Below are 25,134 nucleotides of genomic sequence, written 5' to 3' on the forward strand. Positions count from 1 at the left end.
ATTAGGTTCCTGGGAACCATAAAAATGAACAAAACCTGCCAGCCACCATTTAAAAAAACTCTACAATCGGGACAGTAAATAAAGAACAACACTCTGAAAATAATGGTAACACCTCCCAACAAACGATTACCCCAGGGGGGAAACAACCACGCTTTGAAGCTCCAAGCCCATTCAGTGCTAATCAAGGTGACTAATTACAACATTCATACTTGCCTCCACAAACAAAAACCCACTTAGGATGACGCCACAGCAACTCGTGGCCAGGCATAGTTAGTGTTTACACAAATAGTAACTTAATTTGTGTGTTTATCACACACCTCAACAGAAAGAAATGTTATAGTTGTGAAATCAATGTTGTTAAAATACATTAAAAAACACAATAAACACACATTCTAATAAGTGGAAGCTATTAAAAAAACCTGCAGTGAAATAAGGCTGTCAAAAATGGGTAACTTTGTTTTGAACAGCCAAATGACACCATGAACAGATCATGAACCTTTTAAAAAACAATAACAATAATTGTGTGTACCTTTGGGGAATAGGAGCTCCAGAAGGAATAATGTTTGTAAAGTTAAGAAAAACACATCAGTCTTATTTGGCTGATATTGAGTGACAGCTGTCTGGCAGATGTCGAGAGAGGGCAAAGTCTAGATGTGGTCTGACTGGTTCTTGCTGCTGGAAGATCTGTGAAGTCAACACTAAATGTCCTAATGGTAATCCTGATTTACATGCTGTAGATTCATAGGTGATTCTACAATTACAGGACCCAAGCAAGGCAAAAAACGATGAGAAAAAAAGAGTTATTTTTGTTTTTGAGACAACTCTCAAAACTCTTCACAGCCTGGATGGGGTTTTCTAGGAGCTTAAGTCCAAAAAAGTAACATTTCCAAACACTTAATGTGTAACTTTCCAATAACTACGGCCATTTATTTCTCTAGAACAGTCCAAACATTTCCCTCTACCTATTATGGAGCTAATTTTTTTTTTCAAATATACAGTGTTCCCTCACTACTTTGCAGTTCACTTTTCACGGATTCGCTGTTTCGCGGCTTTTCAATAATCCCTAAAAGACTATTATAAATCATAAAAATTACAATTTACAGCCTAAGGAAGGGAGGAAGGAGAAGCCAAAGGGAGAGAAAAGGAGCCCAAGCAGCAATGGGAGGAGAAGAAGGCGATTTATCAACACACGATTGGTTGATAAAGACTTAGAGTAAAGGTAAAGGTTTTCCCCTGATGTTAAGTCCAGTTGTGACCGACTCTTAGGGTTGGTGTTCATCTCCATTTCTAAGCCGAAGAGCCAGCGTTGTCTGTAGACACCTCCAAGGTCATATGGCCGGCATGACTGCATGGAACGCCGTTACCTTCCTGCCGGAGCAGTACCTATTGATCTACTCACATTTGCATGTTTTCGAACTGCTAGGTTGGCAGGAGCTGGGGCTAACAGCGGGTGCTCATTTTGCTCCCGGGATTTGAACCTGGCACCTTTTGGTCCGCAAGTTCAGCAGCTCAGCGCTTTAACACACTGTGCCACCAGGGGCCCAATAAAGACTTAAAATAGTGTATAACTACTAAAATAATGTATAAATATTAAAATAAATATAGCATCCCTACTTCACAGATTTTCACTTATTGCGGGTGGTCCTGGAACCTAATCCCAGCAATAAGTGAGGGAACACTGTATATAAATGTAGTTACTGGAGGTTTATTTATTTCATTTATTACAATATTTATATCCCGCCCTTCTCACCCAAAAGGGGACTCAGGGCGGCTTACAATAAAACACACATATAAAACCAGGTTCCATGGAGTTCAACAGGGATGGACTTCCAAATGCATGTGTATAGGATTTCTGTGTCCAGAGAATGAAGCAAACTCGGCAATATGAACCAGAATTTATCTAGAACATGACTGTAGCGGGTGAGTTCCAGATAGGCCCTTGCAAATGTCTCTCTACTCCCAAAGACATATTGCATCTCAAATAGCTGCCACATGACAAATTATACTTAAAACAGAGAAGTTTGAGACAGGACTCAAAGATCGGGTGTCCATAAAATAAATGTCAAACTATGCACTTATTGCACTCAGTAATTTGGACAAACTTAATTTAACAGGGGGCTGGACAAATGGTAAGAAGAAACAGGCATTTCTCTATCATCCCTTGATCCAGAAGCAGATAAATGGTTCTCCTTCCATCCCAACTGCCACAGCCCTGACCTCAAAGTGAGAGAAGAAGAGGCAGGTACTGCTCCATTATGCCTAGATGCAAAAGAAGATGAAAGCCCTTCCTCCACCCTGGGCTCCAGGGGGAAAGGTGAAGGCACAGGATATCAACAGGACTGGTGACCACTGTTTCACCTACTCACAGCTGACAAAATATGTCTGCTTTAGGAATTTTCTAGGTCCGCCAGGTTATTTATTTATCATGTCAGAAGCAAATTGAGGATACAGTTATAATGTATTTAAAAACACAACAACGTTAAAAACTTGGCATTATACTAGATTTCCTTTGACCAGAAGCTGGCTACTTGGAGTGTCTCTGGTGTCACTGTGAGAAGGTCCTCCATTATGCATGTGGCAGGGCTCGTTGCATTGTAGTAAGTGTTCTGTGGTTTGCTCTTCTCCACACTCACATGTTGTGGACTCCACTTTGTAGCCCCATTTCCTAAGATTGGCTTCTGCATCTTGTGGTATCAGAGCACAGTCTGTTCAGTGCCTACCAAGTCGCCCAGTGTCCTGTGTGCCCGGCGGGGGGGGGGGGGGAGTTTCTCATCTAGTATCAGCCATGGATTGAGCCTGCCACTTTTGGACTCTCGCTTGCTGAAGTGTTCCTTTGAGTATCTCTGTGGATCTTAGAAAACTATTTCTTGATTTAAGGTGTTGGAATGCTGACTGATATCCGAACAGAGGATAGGCTGGTGATGTCAATGCCTTGGTCCTTTCAATACTTGCTACTTCCCTACGGATGTCAGGTGGTGCAATACCGACTAAATAGTATAATTTCTCCAGTGGTGTTGGGCACAGACATCCTGTGATAATGCGGCATGTCTCATTAAAAGCCACATCCACTGTTTTAATGTGGTGGGATGTATTCCACACTGGGCATGCATATTCAGCAGCACAGTAGTAACGCGCAAGGGCAGATGCCTTCACTGTATCTGGTTGTGATCTCCATGTTATGCCAGTCAGCTTTTGTATGATGTTATTTCTGGCACCCACTTTTTGCTTGATATGCAAACAGTGCTTCTTAAAAGTCAGAGCATGATCCAGAGTAACTCCCAGGTATTTTGGCGTGCTGCAATGCTCCAGTGGGATTCCTTCCCGGGTAACCCTCAGAGTTCAAGATGCGTGTCTGTTTTTAACGTGAAAAGCACATGTCTGTGTTTTAGATTGATTAGGAATCAGCTGGTTTTCCCTGTAATAGGCAGTAAGAGCACCTAAAGCTTCAAAGAGCTTCTGTTCAACCATTTCCAATCTCCCTGCTTGAGCGGTGATGGCACGATCATCAGCACAGATGAAACTCTCTGTCCCTTCTGGCAATGTCTGGTCATTTGTGTAAATGTTGAATGCTGATGGAGCCTCATCCACAGTTTTAATGTGGTGAGATGTATTCTACACTGGACATGCATATTCAGCAGCAGAATAGCAAAGCGCACGGGCAGATGTCTTCACTGTATCTGGTTGTGATCCCAGGTCCGCCTGGTGATTCTATGGTATGCTTCCACCAGGACCTAGCAAATTCCAGGAGAGGATACTTTTCTAGAAATTTTCTAGATCCTTTGGGGTAACTTCCAGCAGAAGTTGTTCATTTCAACAAGGTTCCATATTGTCTAAGATTTTCTGTTTCTACAGTAAGTTCAAGAACATCCTCCTCTATTTGAAATACTCTATAAAGGCACTTTTTTCAACAGCTTCCTGATTTACAATTTCTATCCTACCCTTCTGGTAACCAGCACCTTCCTTTCAACAACAATCACACCCAAGCAAAAATGTCTTCACCTTTAAAGTTCATTTCCACAACTCGTAATCCTTCATGCCTTCATAATAATTCTGAAAATATCAACACCGGTGTCATGCTATATATAACATATGTTTTTTTTAAAAAAAAATGCTGCTACTGTTACAAGTTGAGGTGGTTCTATTTATTTAGAAGGATGGTATGAAGAAATACTACCATTTATATTTGATTGTGTGATATTTTTCCTTACCTGCAATTTCTTCTAAAGAATTTGCCCTCATGTCTAGTAACACGGTGCCATTGAGGATACAACTTCTCACTTCAAACAAACTGTGAAGCGACAAAGTGGCAACATATGGCTTACTCCATCTCTCTCCCCCATCTTCAACATCTTCTTCAAACTTCAGCCACCTGAGAAAAGAAAAAAGTTTACTCAGCTATTTCCTTTGGTGAACTACACTGGCAAAGGTTACTGAGCATTACAGGAAAACAACACCTATATAATTCCCATCTTTGAACACAGCTGGAGTGAACCCAATCAACTGCTTAATGGTAACTTAATATTCATTTAAATACCACTGATTCAATGAGTCTTCTCTACTTTGAATTAAATTGGAGAAATATGCAGAATGCACATATTATTTTATTTGTTGCTATTTGTTGATGACATTTGGTGTCCTATTCCCTCCCCAAAGAGCTGAGAGTTATGGGAAGTTGGAAAAAGGTCAATAACAAGCTTCATGGCTTAGCAGAGACTTGATCCTACAGTTCTATACACACTACATTTGAACTAAACCAAAAGGCTGAAAATCGAATAGAAGAAGAATACTCTATAATATATAATTACTTTACAGTTAGCCCTCCATAGCCAGGAATTCTGCACCCACCGATTCAACTACAGTAGAGTCTCACTTATCCAACCTTCACTTATCCAACGTTCTGTATTATCCAACGCAGTTTGCCTTTTAGTAGTCAATGTTTTTGTAGTCATTTTTTCAATACATTGCAAACTTTTGGTGCTAAATTCATAAAAGAGTAATTACAGTACTACATAACATTACTGTGTATTGAACTGCTTTTTCTGTCACTTTGTTGTAAAACATTATGTTTTGGTGCTTAATTTGTAAAATCATAATGTAATTTGATGTTTAATAGGCTTTTCCATAATCCCTCCTTATTATCCAACCATTCTGCTGGCCCGTTTATGTTGGATAAGTGAGACTCTACTGTATGTAGGGCTTTAAAAATATTCACAAACACACATACACACACACACAAATCTTTAAAAAGTAAGTCTTAATTTTACTATTTTATATAAGGGACACCATTTTACTACACCATTGTATATAGTGGGACTTCAGTATCCACAGACTTTGTCATCCAAGCGTGTGTGGGTGTGTGTCTGGAACCAAACCTTAAAGGATACCAAGGACTCACTATACTATGTTAATTGCAGTCAATTGAACTATTTTTTATTCCAAATAGAATATCACTCATAGTAAGAGTTGTCATATCTACTATAGCCAGCATGCTAAATACAGCGGGGAGCTGGATGCACAGAGGTATTCATTTGACTCATGTTTGTAATCAATCAACCATCTATCATCATTTACTGAGAATATGGCTGTGCCTAGCATGTTAAGACTTAGATCAAATACGTGTCTATCTGCTACAGATAAAGACTACAGTGAGTCTAACAGAATTTGATTGAAATAAAATTGGGTCCCTGACTCTATCTGTGTATTTTGTTTTCTTTAACATTCCGGGCTGTGGTGCAGCTGCTTAGTAGCCAGCTGCAATAAATCACTACTGACTGAGAGGTCATGAGTTCGAAGCCAGCCCAAGTCGGATTGAGCTCCCGACCATTAATAGCCTAGCTCACTGTTGACCTAAGCAGCTTGAAAGACAGTTGCATCTGTCGAGCAGAAAATTTGGGTACTACTTTATACGGGGAGGCTGATTTAACTAATTTACGACACCATAAAAACTTCCAGCAGCGTGTAGAAAGAAATGAGGAAGTACTCCATCAAGGACTCAGTGTCACAAGTAGACGATGAAGTGGCAGCTCCCCCTGTGGCCAGAACTGAGCATACCCTCATGAAGCCAGGAGCTGGAAAATGTTAAACTGCCTCTGTGTCTGTCTATATGTCATATGTCTAATGGCAATGAATGCATGCCAAGTATATTACAATTGCTGCATGTTATTGTTTATTGATATATTGTATATTGTTATTGTTTTGCATTTGATATTTCTGTGAGCTGCCCCGAGTCCCCTCCGGAGGAGATGGTGGCGGGATACAAATCAAATTATTATTATTATTATTATTATTATTATTATTATTATTATTATTATTATTATTATTATTTGCATTGTGATTCACCTTGAGTCCTCTTCAGGGTAAAAAGGGCGGAATATAAATATTGTAAATAAATAAATAAATCCAGCATTGCTCAAAAAAAATCAGAATGAGGATTTCAATATACTACAACCTTGTAAGGTAGGTTAGTCTTTAAAATAATGCTCTGTCACAAGCAACCAAACAGAACTGCATTCTCAAGCCAGTCTTTGAAGCTGCAAGGCTATTGAATGCTAATCAAGGTGGCCGATTGCTACATTAACACTTGCTTCCAACAGACAAGAGTTCCTTCGCCTACCCTAGACTTTCCGCAGATATATAAACCCATTTTGCCTAGTTTTCAACAAACATCACAACCTCTGAGGATGCCTGCCACAGATGCAGGTGAAACGTCAGAAGAGAATGCTTCTGGAATACGACCAGACAGCCTGGAAAACTCACAGTAACCCTTTTTGAGAATATCTTCATTAGCTGAGGGTAAGGAATGCTACCCTCTACATTCCCAGGAGTTATCAGCAGATCAATGCCTGCTTTACTGGAACTTTGTTAGATTTAGGATTTACCCTGAAAGCCTATTACTTTAGGATTAGTGTTGCAAAAAGCATTATGTAATGCCTCTTCTACCTCATTACAGTAAATAGTAGTCATTCACTATATTACATTATCTAATCAGGGGAAAAGTAAGTTCAATACAATACTTGTCAGCAGCATACCTCCATTTCTAACTTTGCTATTCATTCGGGTAAGTGTTTAAATCCAATGTGTATTCACTTTAGGTTCAATCTGCTTTTTCTCCAGAAATGAATTTAAAATATGTTCATCAATTTTCATCGGATCAAAGAGAGGAGAGAGAGAGAAATCTCGCTAAAGATCTTTCATGTTAATGCTTTTGTTCATTGCCATTTCCATTAATTTCCCTCCCCTATAAACATGCACTGACCTACAAAATATAAAATCCAGCTGTGGCAACATCTGGCTTTGAAGAGTGATGTCACGGGAAGCAAGACTAGCTAGGAAGTGGATTTAAACGCACCCTTGGTTTAAATCTAATGGCCATTTGAGGAGGGAGGTTTTCTTGTGTCTTTGAAAGGTCCCACCATGTTTTTTGGATGCTGAGCAGAAGACCTCCTGAAAACAAGTATTCACCTGGCTGTCTCCCTCCATTCTGCATCCTCTCCTTCACGCCAGCAAAGTTCATCAAGTTCTGTGAACAGGTCATGGGGAATGTGTTCCTCGTCATCATCTTCTGTTCCCAAAATAAACTGTACCCTTTGTGAAGGTGTGTCTAGAAAAAAGAAGAAAGGAGAAAGGGAGTAACATCAAAGCATCAAAAGCTTATCGAAACAGCTAAGGAGTCCTAACAGGAATTCAATAGGAAGCATTGCTTGCACAGAAATGTATAAAGTAATTGAAAGTCAGGATTATGGGCTGCACCTACGTTCTTTTGTGTCACAGAGGAAAATGTTGTAACGATATAGTAAGACTATCTGGCCCTTTGTTATCATTATAATAAACTTTTAAAGCAAGAAACCATAGCAAGTAGATAAAATAATCACACGTTATCAACTCAGTCATGTATTAATGCTTGATTTTCCAAAACCAGTGGTTCTCAACCTGTGGGTCCTCAGATGTTTTGTCATTCAACTCCCAGAAATCCTAACAGCTGGTAAACCTGCTGGGACTTCTGGGAGTTGTGGGCCAAAACACCCAGGGACCCACAGGTTGAGAACCACTTCTCAAAACAGTACACACCATTTTGGCATAGATTAAGCTTTGTAGCTTTGGCAAGTTCCTTGGACAAAACCTAATAAATGTGCCTCAAAGAGAGAACATGTTTTTGCTTATACTGTATGTGAGAATTATGTCTTTCCAAATTCTTACCACTACATTTTTTTTCCTGTTTGTACACTTTCTGGTTTTCCTAATTTCAGGAATATTGCACACAAGAAACATTTGTTTTCACAATAAGGATCATTTCAACATTTTGCACAAAAACTCGAGAGCTGTTCTCAATTGAAGACTATTGGGTTATGTACCAAAAATAATGGTTGGCAACCTATACTGCAACAAAATCCAACATTCACAAAATGCGATAATTTTATTGGCCAACTAAACACACAGAAAATGCATCATACAAGTTTTTAAAAGCTTTACTGGCTTCTTTTTTCTTTTTTCTTGCTTTATAGTGTGTATAAAAAATAAAACAGACAGTAAAAACCCAAAAAAACAAAAAAAAGAGCAAAAAAAGAGAAAAAATACAATAAAATAAGCATGTTTAGACAATGGTATACAGTCAACGGGAGCCCCAGTGGCGAAGTGCGTTAAAGCACTGAGCTGCTGAACTTGCAGACCGAAAGGTCCCAGGTTCAAATCCCGGGAGCGGTGTGAGCGGCCGCTGTTAGCTCCAGCTCCTGCCAACCTAGCAGTTCGAAAACATGCCAATGTGCATAGATCAATAGGTACCGCTACGGCGGGAAGGTAATGGAGCTTCATGCAGCCATGCCGGCCACATGACCTTGGAGGTGTCTACGGACAACGCCGGCTCTTTGGCTTAGAAATGGAGATGAGCACCAACCCCCAGAATCTGACATGACTGGACTTAACGTCAGGGGAAACCTTTACCTTTTTTACCCTATACAGTCAACACTTGTTAAACATGTGAAAAATCAAATTTTGCTGTACAGTTATTATGCCTTAAGATTTCCTACCCCTCTAGCCCCACACCCGTGTACCCAACCCCAATAATCTCCAACATCCCTCACATAACTAACCCATATATCTTCTTTCACTAAATCCCCTTTATGGCAATCTTCAAATCTACCTTTGTCTTCTTTTCCAGATACCCAAGCGCCAGCTTCCATTTATTTATGAATTCTTCATTATTTCCTCCTCTGCTGCAATTTGTCAGTTTGGCCATTTGGATATAATCTACTATTTCATCTCTCCAATTTTTAATAATTAACTCTTTCACCCTTTTCCATGTTTTAGCTATTATTAGTCTCACAGCAAGAAAGCAATATTGACAAATTTCTTCATCTCCTGAGCTAATACGTCCTCTAAATAATCCTAATAGGCACATTTCTGGTTTTTCTTGACCTTTTTGTTAATTGTATTATTTGTTTCTTTCACCACGTTTTTCAGAAATCTTGAACTATTTTATAAGTCCACCATATGTGGAAAAAAGATCCCTTCATCTTCTTACATCTACAACAAGTCCCTTGTCCTGTTTTCTCTATTTTGGCCAGTAGCTCTAGAGTTATGTAAGTTCTATAAAACATTTTAAACATATTTTCTCTACTTGAGCAGTCACTGAAAATTTACACTCCTTTTTCCAAAGATGGCTTCCTCATCAGGTAAAGATATTTAAAATCATGCAGGAGAATAAAAGTGTCACAGGTGTACAATGTGTCTCAGATGTTGTCAGTCAAGATGGGTTGGAGAGGACACTACTGCTCTTGGCCATGTGGGGACCAGCAATGCTAACATGAGGGAGCCTAATGGGCCTGAGAATAATTCTTCAACGTTTCTACCTCCAACAAAGATAAAACTCTTTCATTTGGTCTAGAATTGGTAAACTTTATCTATTCAGCACCTAAAAGTTTTTCTCAAATGCAACAGAACAGAGACTTTTAATGGAATGTGAAAAGAATGGGGTTAGTTTCACATAGGACAAGAATAGCCTGGATTTCAACTTCTGTTGTCTTTCTGCTGCTAATGGGGTTGAAATATTAACTGTCTTTTATTGCAATTTGTCCCCAGCCCTCACATGACCAAGAGGCGATAGGGCCTCTGCGAGGAGAAGATGGGGTGATGGTGACAGGGGACAGGGAAAAGGCAGAACTACTTAATGCCTTCTTTGCCTCAGTCTTCTCACAAAAAGAAACCCATCCTTAACCTCAGCAATATAGAGTGGATGAAGGATTAGGGGAAATCCAATCCCAAATAGGGAAACAAGTCGTTGAGCAATACCTGGCTGCTCTAAAAGAATTTAAGTCTCCAGGGCCAGATCAACTACATCTAAGAATATTGAAGGAACTAGCAGAAGTTATTTCGGAACCACTGGCAATAATCTTTGAGAGTTCTTGGAGAATGGGAGAAGTCCCAGAAGATTGGAGGGGGGCAAATATAAGAAGACTTATATTTAAATGCCTTATCGCAGTCATGTTTCTGGCAAGTGTGGGGTGGAAACACCCTCCTCCTACATACCAATTGCCAGCAGAACAGATATCCTTCTCTTGGTGCAGCTGATCTCTAGAAAAATACATCTTGGGGGCACAGATGGCCCATGGGATGCGTGACTGAGGAGATGGTGGGCCAATGTTTTTCTGAATAGAATTCTTTGGCAATATGTGAAAAATCTCAAATCAGGCAACCATTTGTTGTATAGAGTGTCTCAATGTGTTGAGATATACTTTCTTGCTGAAAACAATAAAAGTTGTGAATATTCTTTACTTCTCCACTACCAACTGATTGGATACATAATTTTGCTAAAGCACCTCCAACATTTATTCACTATTTAGATAAGGGAACAAGCCAGGACTCCAGAGGTTGTTGAACTGCAATTCTCAGCCTTCCTGGCCATCTGCTATGCTGGTTAACACTGATAAAAGTTGCCACCTAAGAAGAGATGGAGGGCCAGCTGATTCCTACTCCTGGTTTAAATTAAGCCTCATTTCTACTGAAATCAAGCCTATAAATTTAGAGCTGAATAAATGTAACATGTGTTCCTCTGCTGTTTATTTATGCATCTATCCCACTCCTTTTCCTCTTTGGCTTCCCCAAGAATCTAATTCTAGATTGTGAACACTTTGAGGCAGAGGCTGACCTCTTACTATTCTGGAAAGTGCCAACTATGCTGGCAACACTGTATGAACAAGCAGATGTTGATATTGCCAGTGAATACATGTTACCTCTATTTGAAGTGACTATCCAAAGTATGCATTTGCTTTATTTTTTAATTTTAAAAGTAACAAACTTTTATTTTCAAGTGCTTTGAAATTTAAAATGAAGCAACATTAAAACATCTGAGTCAAATTAAAACCTGCTCCATATCCAACTGGAGCCTCACTGGAACCATCTATCTGAACAGAGTAGTAGTAGGAGAAAGACAGCAATAAACTGTGATAGAAATTTTCAATGACAAATTGCAAAAACCCCTATAAAGAACAGACTTTCTGCTTTGACAATATAACGCCAATATTTTATTTAATCTATTAGATTTAGAAGCATTTTTGCGACATTCATTTAGTCAGAAATGTCCCAGAGTCACTTACAACTAATTAACTCAATAGTCCTTGCTCTTAGAGTTGCGCTCTAGTAGATAAGGCAACATGGAAGGGAGAAGAGATGGAGAGGAAAGAGGAACAAATAATTTCTGGCATGATCAGGACCCAGTGGCGAAGTGTATTAAAGCACTGAGCTGCTGAACTTGCAGACCGAAAGGTCCCAGGTTCAAACCCTGGGAGCGGCGGGAGCGGCCACTGTTAGCTCCAGCTTCTGCCAACCTAGCAGTTCGAAAACATCCAATGTGAGTAGATCAATAGGTACTGCTCCAGCGGGAAGGTAACGGCGCTCCATGAAAGTCATGCCGGCTACATGACCTTGGAGGTGTCTACGGACAACGCCGGCTCTTTGGCTTAGAAATGGAGATGAGCACCAACCCAGAGTCAGACATGACTGGACTTAATGTCAGGGGAAAACCTTTACCTTTTACCAGGACCTGAATAGAGGGCTACTTCCCATCTCACTCAGAGTAGAAAGGAGAGTAGGAACCAAGTGGAATAAACTGGATTTATTCTACAGGATGGAATAAATGAGCATTACAGGAAGAAGACAACCAAATGGATTTCACATTTCACATTAAATCAGAGACTACACAGAATATGATCACAGGTTTCAAAACTTAGCAAACGGGTTCTAAACTAGTAAGTAAACAAATGGCATTTTAATAAAAGAAAGGGAAAATTAATGACAAGTATTTAAAAAGTGGGAGAGAAGCCATTTTTATATGTTTGTTTTTCACAGCACTACAGAATACATGCTCGGTTTTGTTGAAACAAATAAACTTCTCCCACAAACAGAAGTGGCTCTTGACAGTAAAAAGAAGGCAATAGAGTCATCCAGACACAATAACAACAACAACAATAACAACAACAACTTTATTTTTGTACCCTGCTTCCGTCTCCCTGAAGGGACTCGGGGCAGCTTACATATGGCACAAGGTGTCTAAAACAACACATAAAATAAACACACAGTACAATACAAAATAAAACCACTAGTATATAAAACAACCATTTGAACTCAGAACAGCTCCAATAACCAATAGTGTCATAAAAACATGGCCAACTATAAACAAGAAGAAAAGAAAGGGATAGTGCAAGTTGTAGCTAAGGAACAAGGGCATGGAATGAAAGTGCTGTGCTGTATCATAATTGCAGACTATTGGGCTAGACATTCTCAAAGGCTTGTCTAAACATCCAAGTCCTCAATTTCCGCTGGAAGGAGGACAGGGTGGGGGCCTGCCTAATCTCCCTGGGGAGGGTGTTCCAAAGCCAGGGACACCACCGAGAAAGCCCTCTCCCTCGTCCCCACCACGGTTGTGCTTGTGACAGTGGTGGGACCACGAAAAGGGCCTCCCTGGCAGATCTTAACATTCACGCAGGTACATGGGGGGATGCGGTCACAAAGATAGGCAAGGCCCGAACCATCAAAATGGGAGCTGAAGGAAAAGGGAGTAGAAACAAATAAACCCTCCAATGATGTTGAACCAAGGCATACAGGGAGCACACCACATCACATCCCTGTTATGTCAGCTCCACCGGCTGCCAGTTTGCTACCGAGCACAATTCAAAGTGCTGGCTTTGGCCTATAAAGCTCTAAATGGTTCCGGCCCAGCTTACTTGTCCAAATGTATCTCCCTCTATGATCCACCTCAGAGGTTAAGATCATCGGGGGAGGCACTGCTCTCGATCCCACCACCTTCGCAAGCACGATTAGTGGGAACAAAAGACACAGCCTTCTCAGTGGTGGCCCCTCATCTGTGGAACTCCCTCCCTAATGAAAACAAATTGGCCTTCTCCCTTCTGTCCTTTCAGAAAAAAACTCAAAACATGGCTATGGGACCAGGCATTCGAGCAGCAATCACAGCAATAATAATAAGAACAATTTATGTGTCTGATAATGGTCATATCCTGGACTATGACCAAGACTTGTGTCATTTTTAACTAATGTTTTATAGTTGATATTTTAATTATCTGTTCGAATTGTAATTTGTTTCTATAATTGTTTTGGCATCTAATGATTGTCAGTTGTGAAGCCGCCCTGAGTCCCCCGCCCCGGGGAGGTGAGAAGGGCAGGATACAAATGTATGAAATAAATAATAAATTAATTTTCTTAAAACTTCACCAGCCATGGACACTATAGCAACACCTATCTTAAATTTCTAGGCTGTTGGCCTCAATGACCTTTGACATCCCTCCAGACTCTCTGATTTGACTATCCAGATGATTATAATTAGGGAACTTTTTGAAAACATGGGCACTTGCACTTTGTTATATGAGAAAAATATTACTATTGTGTTGTGCTTGGTAGCACTGAGCCACAGAATAAATTCAAACAGTCCTTAAAATGCCCCTTGCTTTTAGGAATGTGGATAGTGCTCCAGATAATAAGATTTCTTGTTGTGGAAGCCAAGCACGATCTGCCTTAATTCGTACTTGAATGGGAGCTGCCAATGAATATTAGGAGCTGTGGGTTGTATTTTAAGGTAAAGGTAAAGGTTTCCCCTGATGTTAAGTCCAGTCAGGTCTGACTCTGGGGGTTGGTGCTCATCTCCATTTCTAAGCCGAAGAGCCGGCGTTGTCCGTAGACACCTCCAGGTCATGTTGCCGGCATGACTGCATGGAGCACCGTTACCTTCCCGCCGGAGCGGTACCTATTGATCTACTCACATTTTGCATGTTTTCGAACTGCTAGGTTGGCAGGAACTGGAGCTAACAGCGGGCGCTGAAGCCGCTCCTGGGATTTGAACCGGGGACCTTTCGGTCTGCAAGTTCAGAAGCTCAGCGCTTTAACGCACTTCGCCACCGGGGCTCCTAGGGTATCTTAAAGGAACTGGCAAAAACATCTCTGAGGATTCCTTGTCTAAGAAAATGGTATCAAATTCAAGGAGTCTCCTTAAGTTCACAGGTGACTTGAAGGTACACACACACACACACACACAGCCCTTCATTCTTGTGGTTTTAAAAGAATTTCCATTGCTGGGAATCACAGGATGATGGCTGCAGTTTCAATGACTCAACCGCACTGCTGTGAAAATCTTCCTTGAATGCACATAGAGGCAATGCTGCCATTAAAGGAGTAAAGTGGACTAATAGACAACAGCAGTCTGCAGTGCCTCAGAGCATTATTGCTAATATGATGTTCTTAGCACTGGTTTCAGGAAGCAATAGCACTCCAGCTAACAATAGATAAGAAATCTCACTCAGTCCACACTGTCTGGTGTCCACATGTTGAGACTCTTCATAATATTTAGGGTAGAATGAAGCCCACAGACAGAGGAAACCCCCATTTACAAAGACAGATTTCTTGATAGAGGCATTGCCTTCCAAGACACAACAGATAACCTCAGGTACAAACTATCATTCATAAATAAAAATGTTTTTATATTGCTTTCAAATGTCTGGATTTAAAAAGGCATATTCATACTCGTAAATAAATAAATCTGTCCCATAAATAAGTTGCTCTGTCCAAAGCAGTGCTGCATCAGACTTGAGCAGAGATGGTCCTAGATTTAAAAAATAGTGGATAAATGGAGATCTGTCTTTCCACTTTTTTTTAAGATGCATAGAGGAAAGAGAGAAAGGGCAGGGCAGTTCCGATTTGACTATATGGGTGATGCCATGACACAATCATCATGTCTGTCCTCAGTTTAGGTCATTTCTGCAGGGTAAGCCATGCAGCAAAGCCTAAAAATAAAAGTCTTGCAGCACTTTAAAAAATACCAAATTTACGGCATAGGCTTTCATGGACTAAAAACAAAAATCTTGGGGTATCTTTTAAAAATTAACAAATACATTATGGCATAAGCTTTCATAATTAAATTCTATTTCACTGAGGCATGCAGTCATATCTTCAGCTGCCAGGTATAAACACATGTGGCTGTAGGGAAGATAAACAATGCGCTCGGAATGAAATGAAATGGGGAAAAAAGGAGACTGACGATTATATAAAAGCTTAAATCTATTTAAAATCCATGTGATAGATATTCAGATGATAACATGACACTAAAACATTAATTAACTTCTGTGGGGGGGAAAAAATCTTAATTCAGGCTGAGGTGATGATGTTTGTAAGTCATGTTTAAATAAAGTGTGGCATCCATAATGAAATTGGATCTACCTACAGCCAACTTCAATTTGCACAGATAATGCCAAATGAGGAATTTGGAAAGAAGCAAACTAAGAACCACCAGCATATTAATCATTTTAAGCATTCTGCCTTTTTTAAAGAAATAAAATAAAATAGAATGAAGTGAAATAATCCATAGGAGCATGTGTTAAATCAACATAAGCATGTTGTAAAATCTAAACTGTTCTGGTAAATACATTTCTGTCTTTTAAGTGATTTAACCTAGTCCTCTGTGTGTGTGTGACATACAGTAGAGTCTCACTTATCCAACATAAACGGGCCAGCAGAACGTTGGATAAGCGAATATGTTGGATAATAAGGAGCGATTAAGGAAAAGCCTATTACACATCAAATTAGGTTATGATTTTACAAATTAATCACCAAAACATCATGTTACACAACAAATTTGACAGAAAAAGTAGTTCAATACGCAGCAATGCTATGTAGAAATTACTGTATTTACAAATTTAGCACCAAAATATCACAATGTATTGAAAACATTGACTACAAAAATGCGTTGGATAATCCAGAACATTGGATAAGCGAGACTCTACTGTATATGGCTACTTTCATAACTCATAGAGAAGGTTAAAAGACCTGAGCATAAAATTCAGGAAGCCAGTTACCTAAGCAAGGATTCCTATTATGGGCAATTTCCATAGTACATATTGAGCATCCCTTATCCAGAAATCTAAAATATTCTATAAAATTACCTTCAAGCTATGTGTTTAAGATATATACCAGCGTACATGCAATCATGCTGGCCACATGACCTTGGAGGTGTATACTGACAACGCCGGCTCTTCGGCTTAGAAATGGAGATGAGCACCAACCCCCAGAGTCGGACACAACTAGACTTAATGTCAGGAGAAAACTTTTACCTTTACCCTACATGCATTTTGTGTTTACACTTGGATCTCATCTTCATGATATGTCATTAAATAAGTACAGTAGAGTCTCACTTATCCAAGCCTCGCTTATCCAAGCCTCTGGATAATCCAAGCCATTTTTGTAGTCAATGTTTTCAATATATCGTGATATTTTGGTGCTAAATTCGTAAATACAGTAATTACAACATAACATTACTGCATATTAAACTACTTTTTCTATCAAATTTGTTGTATAACATGATGTTTTGGTGCTTAATTTGTAAAATCATAACCTAATTTGATGTTTAATAGGCTTTTCCTTAATCCCTCATTATCCAAGATATTCGCTTATCCAAGCTTCTGTCGGCCCGTTTAGCTTGGATAAGTGAGACTCTACTGTATATGCAAATACAGATATTTTAAAAATAAAAAGTCCAAACACTTCTAGTCCTAAACATTTTGAATAAAAGATACCAAACCTGTAATGAAAAAATAAAGTTATTGTACCAGTGAATGTGTCCAGGAATATACTGCACAAAAATAATTGATACATACATTGGCCAAGTTCAGGCATCATGATCAGCCAAGAAACCATGGAAACCTTGACTTAACAAGCACAAGCAAGCTGTCCAGTCATTCCAACTTGTAGTTAAGTGGCAAAATAAGTCATAAAGGGTTAGTCCATTAAATCAGGTAAAGCTCCCATAGATTCATGGTTTACTGTGACATTTAAAAGAGTTTCTTCAGTATTAGAGATATTATGAAAAGAAACTCAACAAGTACACAATATAGAACAATATTTTTAGCTAGACTATATATAATTTACAACAAATAACTGTCTTTCAAAAGGAACATTTCAAAAACAAATTCATTTCCTCTTCTTATATCATACAAGGCAAAAACAGAATGATTTCAGTCGCCAACTCTTGATAAAATTTTATATTTCAAAACTATCATCATCAGCTGCCAAGAGTCCAAAGAGGGTTGCATAATTCATATTTTTTCTGTTCTTAGCATTTTAAAGAAGTGTGCCTTCATTTTTCACATGCAACCAAAACAAGCATGTACTAATCCTCTGTAGCACAGCATGGCATTTCACTTTTCATCAACTGGCAGATCAAATGCACCAGGACAGTAGTGGGAAAAATAAATCTTAAACTCTTGTATCTTCAACCTTAAGAAGATATGAACAGAAGTTAGATCTTCTGGGCTCAAATAAAGACAATGAAAAAGAAATACAGTTAGCGCTCTACATTCACTGGGGCTGGGGGCATAGGACACCCCATGAGAATGAAAAATCCTGAATAAAAATTGCTATTTTTATGTTTCTGTCTATAGGCATCTTATACATTTCTGCTCCACATTGGAGAAGCTAAAGTTTGCTAGAGAGAGCATTTTGATCAAATCTATGAATGATAAAATCCACAACATTCAAAACCACAAATGTGGAAGACTGTTATAGATGGTTTTACTCTTTATGTCCTCATCCTAGCAAAGGTGTTTGGTGGCTTCTACTTCAATAGTTTTGGATTTTATTCTAGACTTTAAAAGAGCTGACCAAGGTGCTAAACCTATCAGGAGGCATAGAATTCTTCCTTACAATTAAAACTCATATTAAAATTCATATAAAAACCTTAAATATTTAAAAAGAGAATAATTTAGCTGTCATTGCTACTAAATGACACCATTCCTTTTGGCCAATTAAAACACTTTTATTTAGTTCCATAACATGGCTTTCATTGATACATAGAAATTGTTAACATCACTGTATCCACAAATATTTGCAAGTAACCTGAATCCTGAATTTCAACTAATGTGTTGTTGAAGGTTTTCATGACCATAATCTCTGGGTTGATGTTAGTTTTCTGTATGGCCATGTTCCAGAAGCATTCTCTCCTGGACGTTTCTCCCACATCTATGGCAGGCATCCTCAGAGGTTGTGAGGTATATTGGAAAAAACTAAGCACAGATGTGGGAGAAACATCAGGAGAGAATGCTTCTGGAACATGGCCATACAGCCCAGAAAACTCACAGCATCCCAGTTTCAACAAATGTCCAGATTTAAATGACTATGGGGTTGTTGTATGTCTTTCGGGCTGTGTGACCATGTTCCAGAAGTATTCTCTCCTGACGTTTCGCCCACATCTATGGCAGGCATCCTCAGAGGTTGTGAGGTATATTGGAAAAAACTAAGCATAGATGTGGGAGAAACATCAGGAGAGAATGCTTCTGGAACATGGCCATACAGCCCAGAAAACTCACAGCATCCCAGTTTCAACAAATGTCCAGATTTAAATGACTATGGGGTTGTTGTATGTCTTTCGGGCTGTGTGACCATGTTCCAGAAGTATTCTCTCCTGACGTTTCGCCCACATCTATGGCAGGCATCAGACCAATTTTGAAAAAGGCATCCCTTGATTCCTCGATTTTATCAAACTATCAACCAATTTCAAACCTCCCATTTTTAGGCAAGGTTCTGGAGTGAGTGGTGGCCTCTCAACTCCAGGGATTCTTGGAAGACACTGATTATCTTGACCCATTCCAGTCTGGTTTCAGGCCTGGTCACGGCACTGAGACGGCTTTGGTTGCCTTGGTGGATGACCTCCACAGAGAGCACAACAGGGGGAGTGTGTTCCTGTTGGTTCTCCTGGACATCTCAGCGGCTTTCGATACCATCAACCATGATATCCTTCTGGGGCGGCTCTCGGGAATGGGGATTGGGGTCATTACTTTGCAGTGGCTCCACTCCTTCCTAGAGGGCCGATTCCAGATGGTGAAGCTGAGGGATACTTGCTCGGACCTGTGGGGTCCCGCAAGGTTCTATTTTTTCCCCCATGCTTTTTAACATCTACATGAAACCGCTGGGAGAGGTCATCCAGAGTTTTGGAGTTCGGTGCCATCTCTACGCAGATGACACTCAACTCATTAAAGGTCTATAACAACCTATACAGTTTTTAAAATCTGTACTTGAACAATCTACATCCTCAAAAATACTTCTTCCTAGGTCTACACTTGGTAAAGCTCTAGACTGAATCTAGACTAAGGAAGGGAATCATGAAGCGCTTCAGAGGTTGCCAGACTGCAACTGCCAGCTTTCCTCACCATAGGCTGTAACAGTCTCAAAATTACTGTGAGCTGTAGTTCAAGAACATCTGTAAGCCCACAGTTCCCAATAGTCCACATATGAATAATTTTAAAATGATTCTAGTCAGAGAGGATCTGAAACAGCCAGAGGTACTTTGAACATAACTCAAGTAAAAGACATAAGAAACTGAATCAATGCAAGAGTTTTGCCCCTTTCCAAAACACATTACACTATAAAGACACCCACTGAAAAAGCACCAGAAATTGAAACCTAACAATATATTCCACATACCAGCAAGAGACAGAAGTTAGGAATAGCCAATTGGGAACTGAGCAAGCTTTGAACTGCTTCATGCACTTTATCTGGGCAGCGTACCTGGAAAGACCTTGTGCTTATCCAGCATTTCAAATAGAAATTCTAGAAGTCACACAGAACACACAAGGGAAAGGCATAAAGAAAAAACATACTAGTCAGAGCTATTCTACAATCTCCCAAAATCAAGTTAGATGCTTTAAAATGGTACCTAATCAACTTAGGTTGATTGGTAATAAATCATATTGTTATATTGAGGATGTCATATGCAGGAAGCAACAAGCATGTCTTCTGCTGTTCCAACAACAGATTCAAACTACAGGAAAGGAGAGTCCACCTAAATATTAGTAAAAGCTGCCTGAGGGTACAAGATGTTTGATAGTAGAATACATTGCCCCAAAATTTGACTGAGGATCCATTTACATTGGGCACGAAGTCTGGGGTTGGTTTGAATCATTGTTGCTTTGAACAAGCCCCAGATTTTGCCACAGTATTTACATCACTCTGCTCCCGAACAAGGTCAGTGGTGAGAGTGAAGTCCTCACTGTTCAGTGAAACCAAACTGGGTTCAGCCCCATTGGACAATCACCGTTACCTTCTCTTTTTTGTTGCCACAGTGTTAGCTACCGAACGCCAAAGAGTTCCTGTCCACTGCTCAGCACCTTTGCCAATGTTTGCACAATTTGGAGAGGAGAGGCAAAAAGAAGGGGACAAGTGACAGCCAGCAACAAAAAATGACAAAGGTAAAAACATCCCCTTTCCCCGAAGGCACAAAAGTCCCCTTTGGGAGATGGTAGAGGAGTATAATAAAGTAGTAGTAGTAGTAGTTGATTATTATTATTATTATTATTATTATTATTATTATTATTATTATTATTATTTCAAAACTTATTACAGTAGAGTCTCACTTATCCAAGCCTCGCTTGTCGAAGTTTCTGGATTATCCAAGCCATTTTTGTAGTCAATGTTTTCAATATATCGTGATATTTTGGTGCTAAATTCGTAAATACAGTAATTACAACGTAACATTACTGCGTATTGAACTACTTTTTCTGTCAAATTTGTTGTATAACAGCTGTGGCGCAGGCTGTTGAGCAGCCAGCTGCAACAAATCACTCTGAGCAAGAGGTCATGAGTTCGAGGCCAGCTTGAAGCCTGCGTTTGTCTCTGTCTTTGTTCTATGTTAAGGTACTGAATGTTTGCCTTATATGTGTAATGTGATCCGCCCTGAGTCCCCTTCGGGGTGAGAAGAGCGGAATATAAATACTGTAAATAAATAAATAAATAAATAAATAAATAAAATTTTTGGTGCTTAAATTGTAAAATCATAACCTAATTTGATGTTTAATAGGCTTTTCCTTAATCCCTCCTTATTATCCAAGATATTCGCTTATCCAAGCTTCTGCTGGCCCGTTTAGCTTGGATAAGTGAGACTCTACTGTATTTCCTAAATTATTTTTTAAATGACAACTTCTTCTCTTGGTTGATGTAGGATCACTCAGTGGTATGTATGGCACTGTTAAAATTAAGCAAGTGTGAAACCGCTCACTGTCTGGTGGATGCTTTTTGTAAACCTGTCTGAATTTCCAAAATATATGTATTCTTTATTTCAAACTGTTATGGTAAAAATATTAGTTTGATGAGCAGCTGTTTTCCTACAGCAGTAGCAGATGAGCAGCAAATTGGCCAAGATGCCATTCACACAAAACAGGTGTTATAGCACGTTAATACCACTTATTGTCACGACTCCATGCTACTTAATCCTGAGAGTTGTATCTCTTTTGGACTGCACTAACACATTCCCCCCTGAACTATACTGAGGCTTTTTGGCACACACACACAAAAATTAAACTACCCCATTAAAATGCAATTTCCAGGATTCTTCAGTGATCATAGTGTTACAGTTGTGTCGTGCGGAAATGCTGAATTTACACAGGAAAAAAAATTAAAATAACTTTCTCCTGAGCTGCAGTGTGATGTAATGGTATGAGCTTTGGACTGCAAGTCTGAGAGACCAAAAGTTCAACTCCCTCTCAGCTATGGAAACCTGCTGAGTAACCTGAGGCAAGTTACTCTGTCTCAGAGAAAGGCAAGAGCAACAATCCTCTGAACAAATCCACTCAGGGAAATCCTATGATGCATTTGCCTTAGGGTTGTCATAGATTGGAAGCAATATGTAACAGATTAGCCTACCTTACAAGGTTGGTGTACAGGTAATTTCAGGCCTTGCTTGCAAAAGCTAAGCAGAGCAAGGGGGAGGAGTGATCAGGCAGCCATTACTGGAAGTGCAGTCTGATTGGCTGATGTAAATGGGGAGAGTTGCTTAGCAAATGGAGATGTGCGGAGCCAAAGTGACAGTTGGAGCTAGGCAGCCAGAAAATTTATTCAGTTAGCTAGAGAGTTTGGAAGATATAGTTTTGGGAACTGTTTTGGAGAGATACCTATTTGAAGAATACAGTTTAGAGCCTTCAGGGAAGAAGGGCTAAGAACTATATTGAGACTATCGTTTAGAGTGCTGGTGTCAAGCAACAGGAGAAAAGGTTTTTTAAAGGGTTTCATAGACCTGAACTATACTCCTGTATGAGGGAACTTATCTCCACAAAATTCAAGTTATAAAACCATTCGTTGTAAGAGTTAAGCCTAATCCTTTATTGAAACCACTACACATCTTTACTGTTTAAGAACAAATAAACAGCAACTTCATGTTTTTCCTCACATAAAGTGTCTTATGTAACTCTCTAAATATTCTAACACAGAGAAAGCTTCCAAATATAACAAGTGGCAGCATTAGTAGTGGCAATGAGTTCGAATCCTCCATATATTTGTGTCAATGGGTGGCCATCTGTCTAACACACATCGAGTCCTTCATATTTTTAGTGGCAGCTGAAACCAATCCTCTGTACAATACAACAATAAAATTGTTTACTTATATGAACAATGTTCAATCTATTTTGACCATAAGTTGCATTTGAGTATATAAAAATTAAGAATATATTGCAATATGACTATTGAAACACAATATTGGGGGGGAAGGGAATCTGATGGAAGTCAATGGATAATTTCAGAACAGAGAATGCAAATTCCTAAAGCTTACTGTTCAAAGACATTGAAGCATTCAACAAATCCAGCTAGAAATTGCTTCAACAATATTAAAGTGATTACCCAATCCTACTAGTGTTTAATTTGTTGCAATGCTTTGTTATTGTTTGATGCCAACGTTTATTGTATTGTTATTTAATTTATGGTAGTTTTATTTATTTATTGGTTGCCCTTTACAGCATTGAATACTTGCGGCTGTATGCTGTTAACAGCCCCGAGTTCCCATTGGGGAAATAGGGTGGAATACAAATAAAATATTATTATTATTATTATACTTCACATCCCTGCTTTGCCATTGACTGACCCCTTGTCAACAGCCTTTCCTATATTTAAGAGTTGCCTCATTGGGAAGGCTATACTTGCCTTTTGGGGCAGAAAGGGGAGAATCCAGTGCTAGTACAAACTAAACCAATTTCACCATGTTTGCTTCTTGTGATTGAATGAGTTTGGAGGGAATTGGTGAGGCTATATGCATTCAAAAGTGTATTGGCAAGTCTAGTCTGAGTTGGAGCATCGTAACAAATACCATGATTGCCTATAACATGCCTACTACCTATTTACACTGTTCAAAAATGAATGCCAAATGTTTCTTTCCTCTGCTCTGATTTTACTTTCAGAAGCGCACATTGTCTTCCACTATTTTTATTCCCACTTTTTAAAGTTTCTTCACTGAAATAAATAATAGACTATATTTTTATATTAAATCCAAAATTCAAAACTATCTCAACTCTGTTCCAAATACCAAATAACATAGGATACATTAATAATTCATTTCTGTCAATAATAATTGCCAACTGTGATTAGTACTTAGTTTATTCTTGTCAAAACATTTTTAATCTGTCAAAACATTTTAAACCACTCTTTGTCCTTGTGAACATGAGACTGGGGCACAAAATAGTTAAAACAATAACATCCAATCAGTCTACATCCAAGGAAATTATTTAAAAATCTATTCAGTGCTCCATGTTCACAAAACTGTTTGTAGATCAAGGGTATTCCATAATATGCAATGATCCTGAGCCAGAAACTGCATATTCAGGAGTGGTTTTCTTTTGAGCAGCGGGCAACCTTCTCTTTTGTAAAACATAAAAAATTGCAATTAGGACAACAAATCCTTTGCATGTTGGTTTGAAAGGCATTCATTCAATACAGAGTAGGAGCCCCCAATGGCATAGTGGACTAAAGCCTCGTGACTTGAAGGTTGGGTTGCTGACCTGAAAGCTGCCAGGTTCAAATCCCACCTGGGGAGAGTGAGGATGAGCTCCCTCTATCAGCTCCAGCTCCATGCGGGGACATGAGAGAAGCCTCCCACAAGGATGGTAAAAATATCAAAACATCCGGGCGTCCCCTGGGCAACGTCCTTGCAGACGGCCAATTCTGTCACTCCAGAAGCGACTCAAGTGGCTCCTGACATGAAAAAAAAATGCAGAGTATAGGCTAGGTTGAAACTTTTGAAAATTCTATCTATAGAATCATAGATTTGGGAGAGACAATAAGGTCCATCCAACCCTCTGCCATAGAGAAACACACAATTAAAGCACTCCCAACAGATGGCCATCCAGCCTCTGGCTAAAAACCTTCAGAGAAGGAGACTCCACTACACTCTCAGGCAGCAGCAGATTCCACGGCCAAATGGCTCTTACCATCAGGAAATTGTTCCTAATGTTTAGGTGTAATCTCTTTTCCTGAAGTTTTAATCCATTGCTCTGAGTCTTAGTCTTCAGAGCAGCAGAAAACAAGCTTTCCCCCTCCTTAGTGTGATATCCTTTCAAATATTTAAACATGGCTATCATGTCCTCTCTTAGCCTTTACTCCAAGCTAAACATATCCAGCTCCCTCAGCCTTTCTTCATAGGGCTAAATCCCTAGACTTTCAGTCTTTCTAAGACTGTTGTTGTCCCCGCCATTTTTGTCTTCATGTGGCAGGTGGCTACATTTGAAGAGAATGGCTGGAATCCTGCATGTGCTTTCCCTATACAGGAGTCCTGTAGTTAGAAAATTCCAGCCTGAACTCCTTCCTGCAATCCCTATTTACCAGGGGTGGCTG

At 39.4% G+C, this 25,134-nt stretch overlaps 1 protein-coding gene across 7 annotated transcripts in view; it reads right to left on the reverse strand.

The window, feature by feature from the left end:
• slc4a10 (solute carrier family 4 member 10) overlaps nt 1-25,134 on the reverse strand; it is a 251,477-nt gene that overhangs the window by 104,456 nt on the left and 121,887 nt on the right. For all 7 annotated transcript variants that reach the window (XM_016996740.2, XM_008118989.3, XM_008118986.3 and 4 more), the window contains 2 exons: nt 7,462-7,600; nt 4,209-4,369 (listed from right to left, as the gene is read on the reverse strand). In XM_016996740.2, coding sequence (XP_016852229.2) covers nt 4,209-4,369; nt 7,462-7,600 — 300 coding nt within the window. The remainder of the gene's footprint in view (nt 1-4,208; nt 4,370-7,461; nt 7,601-25,134) is intronic.

Source organism: Anolis carolinensis, chromosome 1 (genome assembly GCF_035594765.1).
Source record: "Anolis carolinensis isolate JA03-04 chromosome 1, rAnoCar3.1.pri, whole genome shotgun sequence".
Taxonomy (NCBI): Eukaryota; Metazoa; Chordata; class Lepidosauria; order Squamata; family Dactyloidae; genus Anolis; species Anolis carolinensis.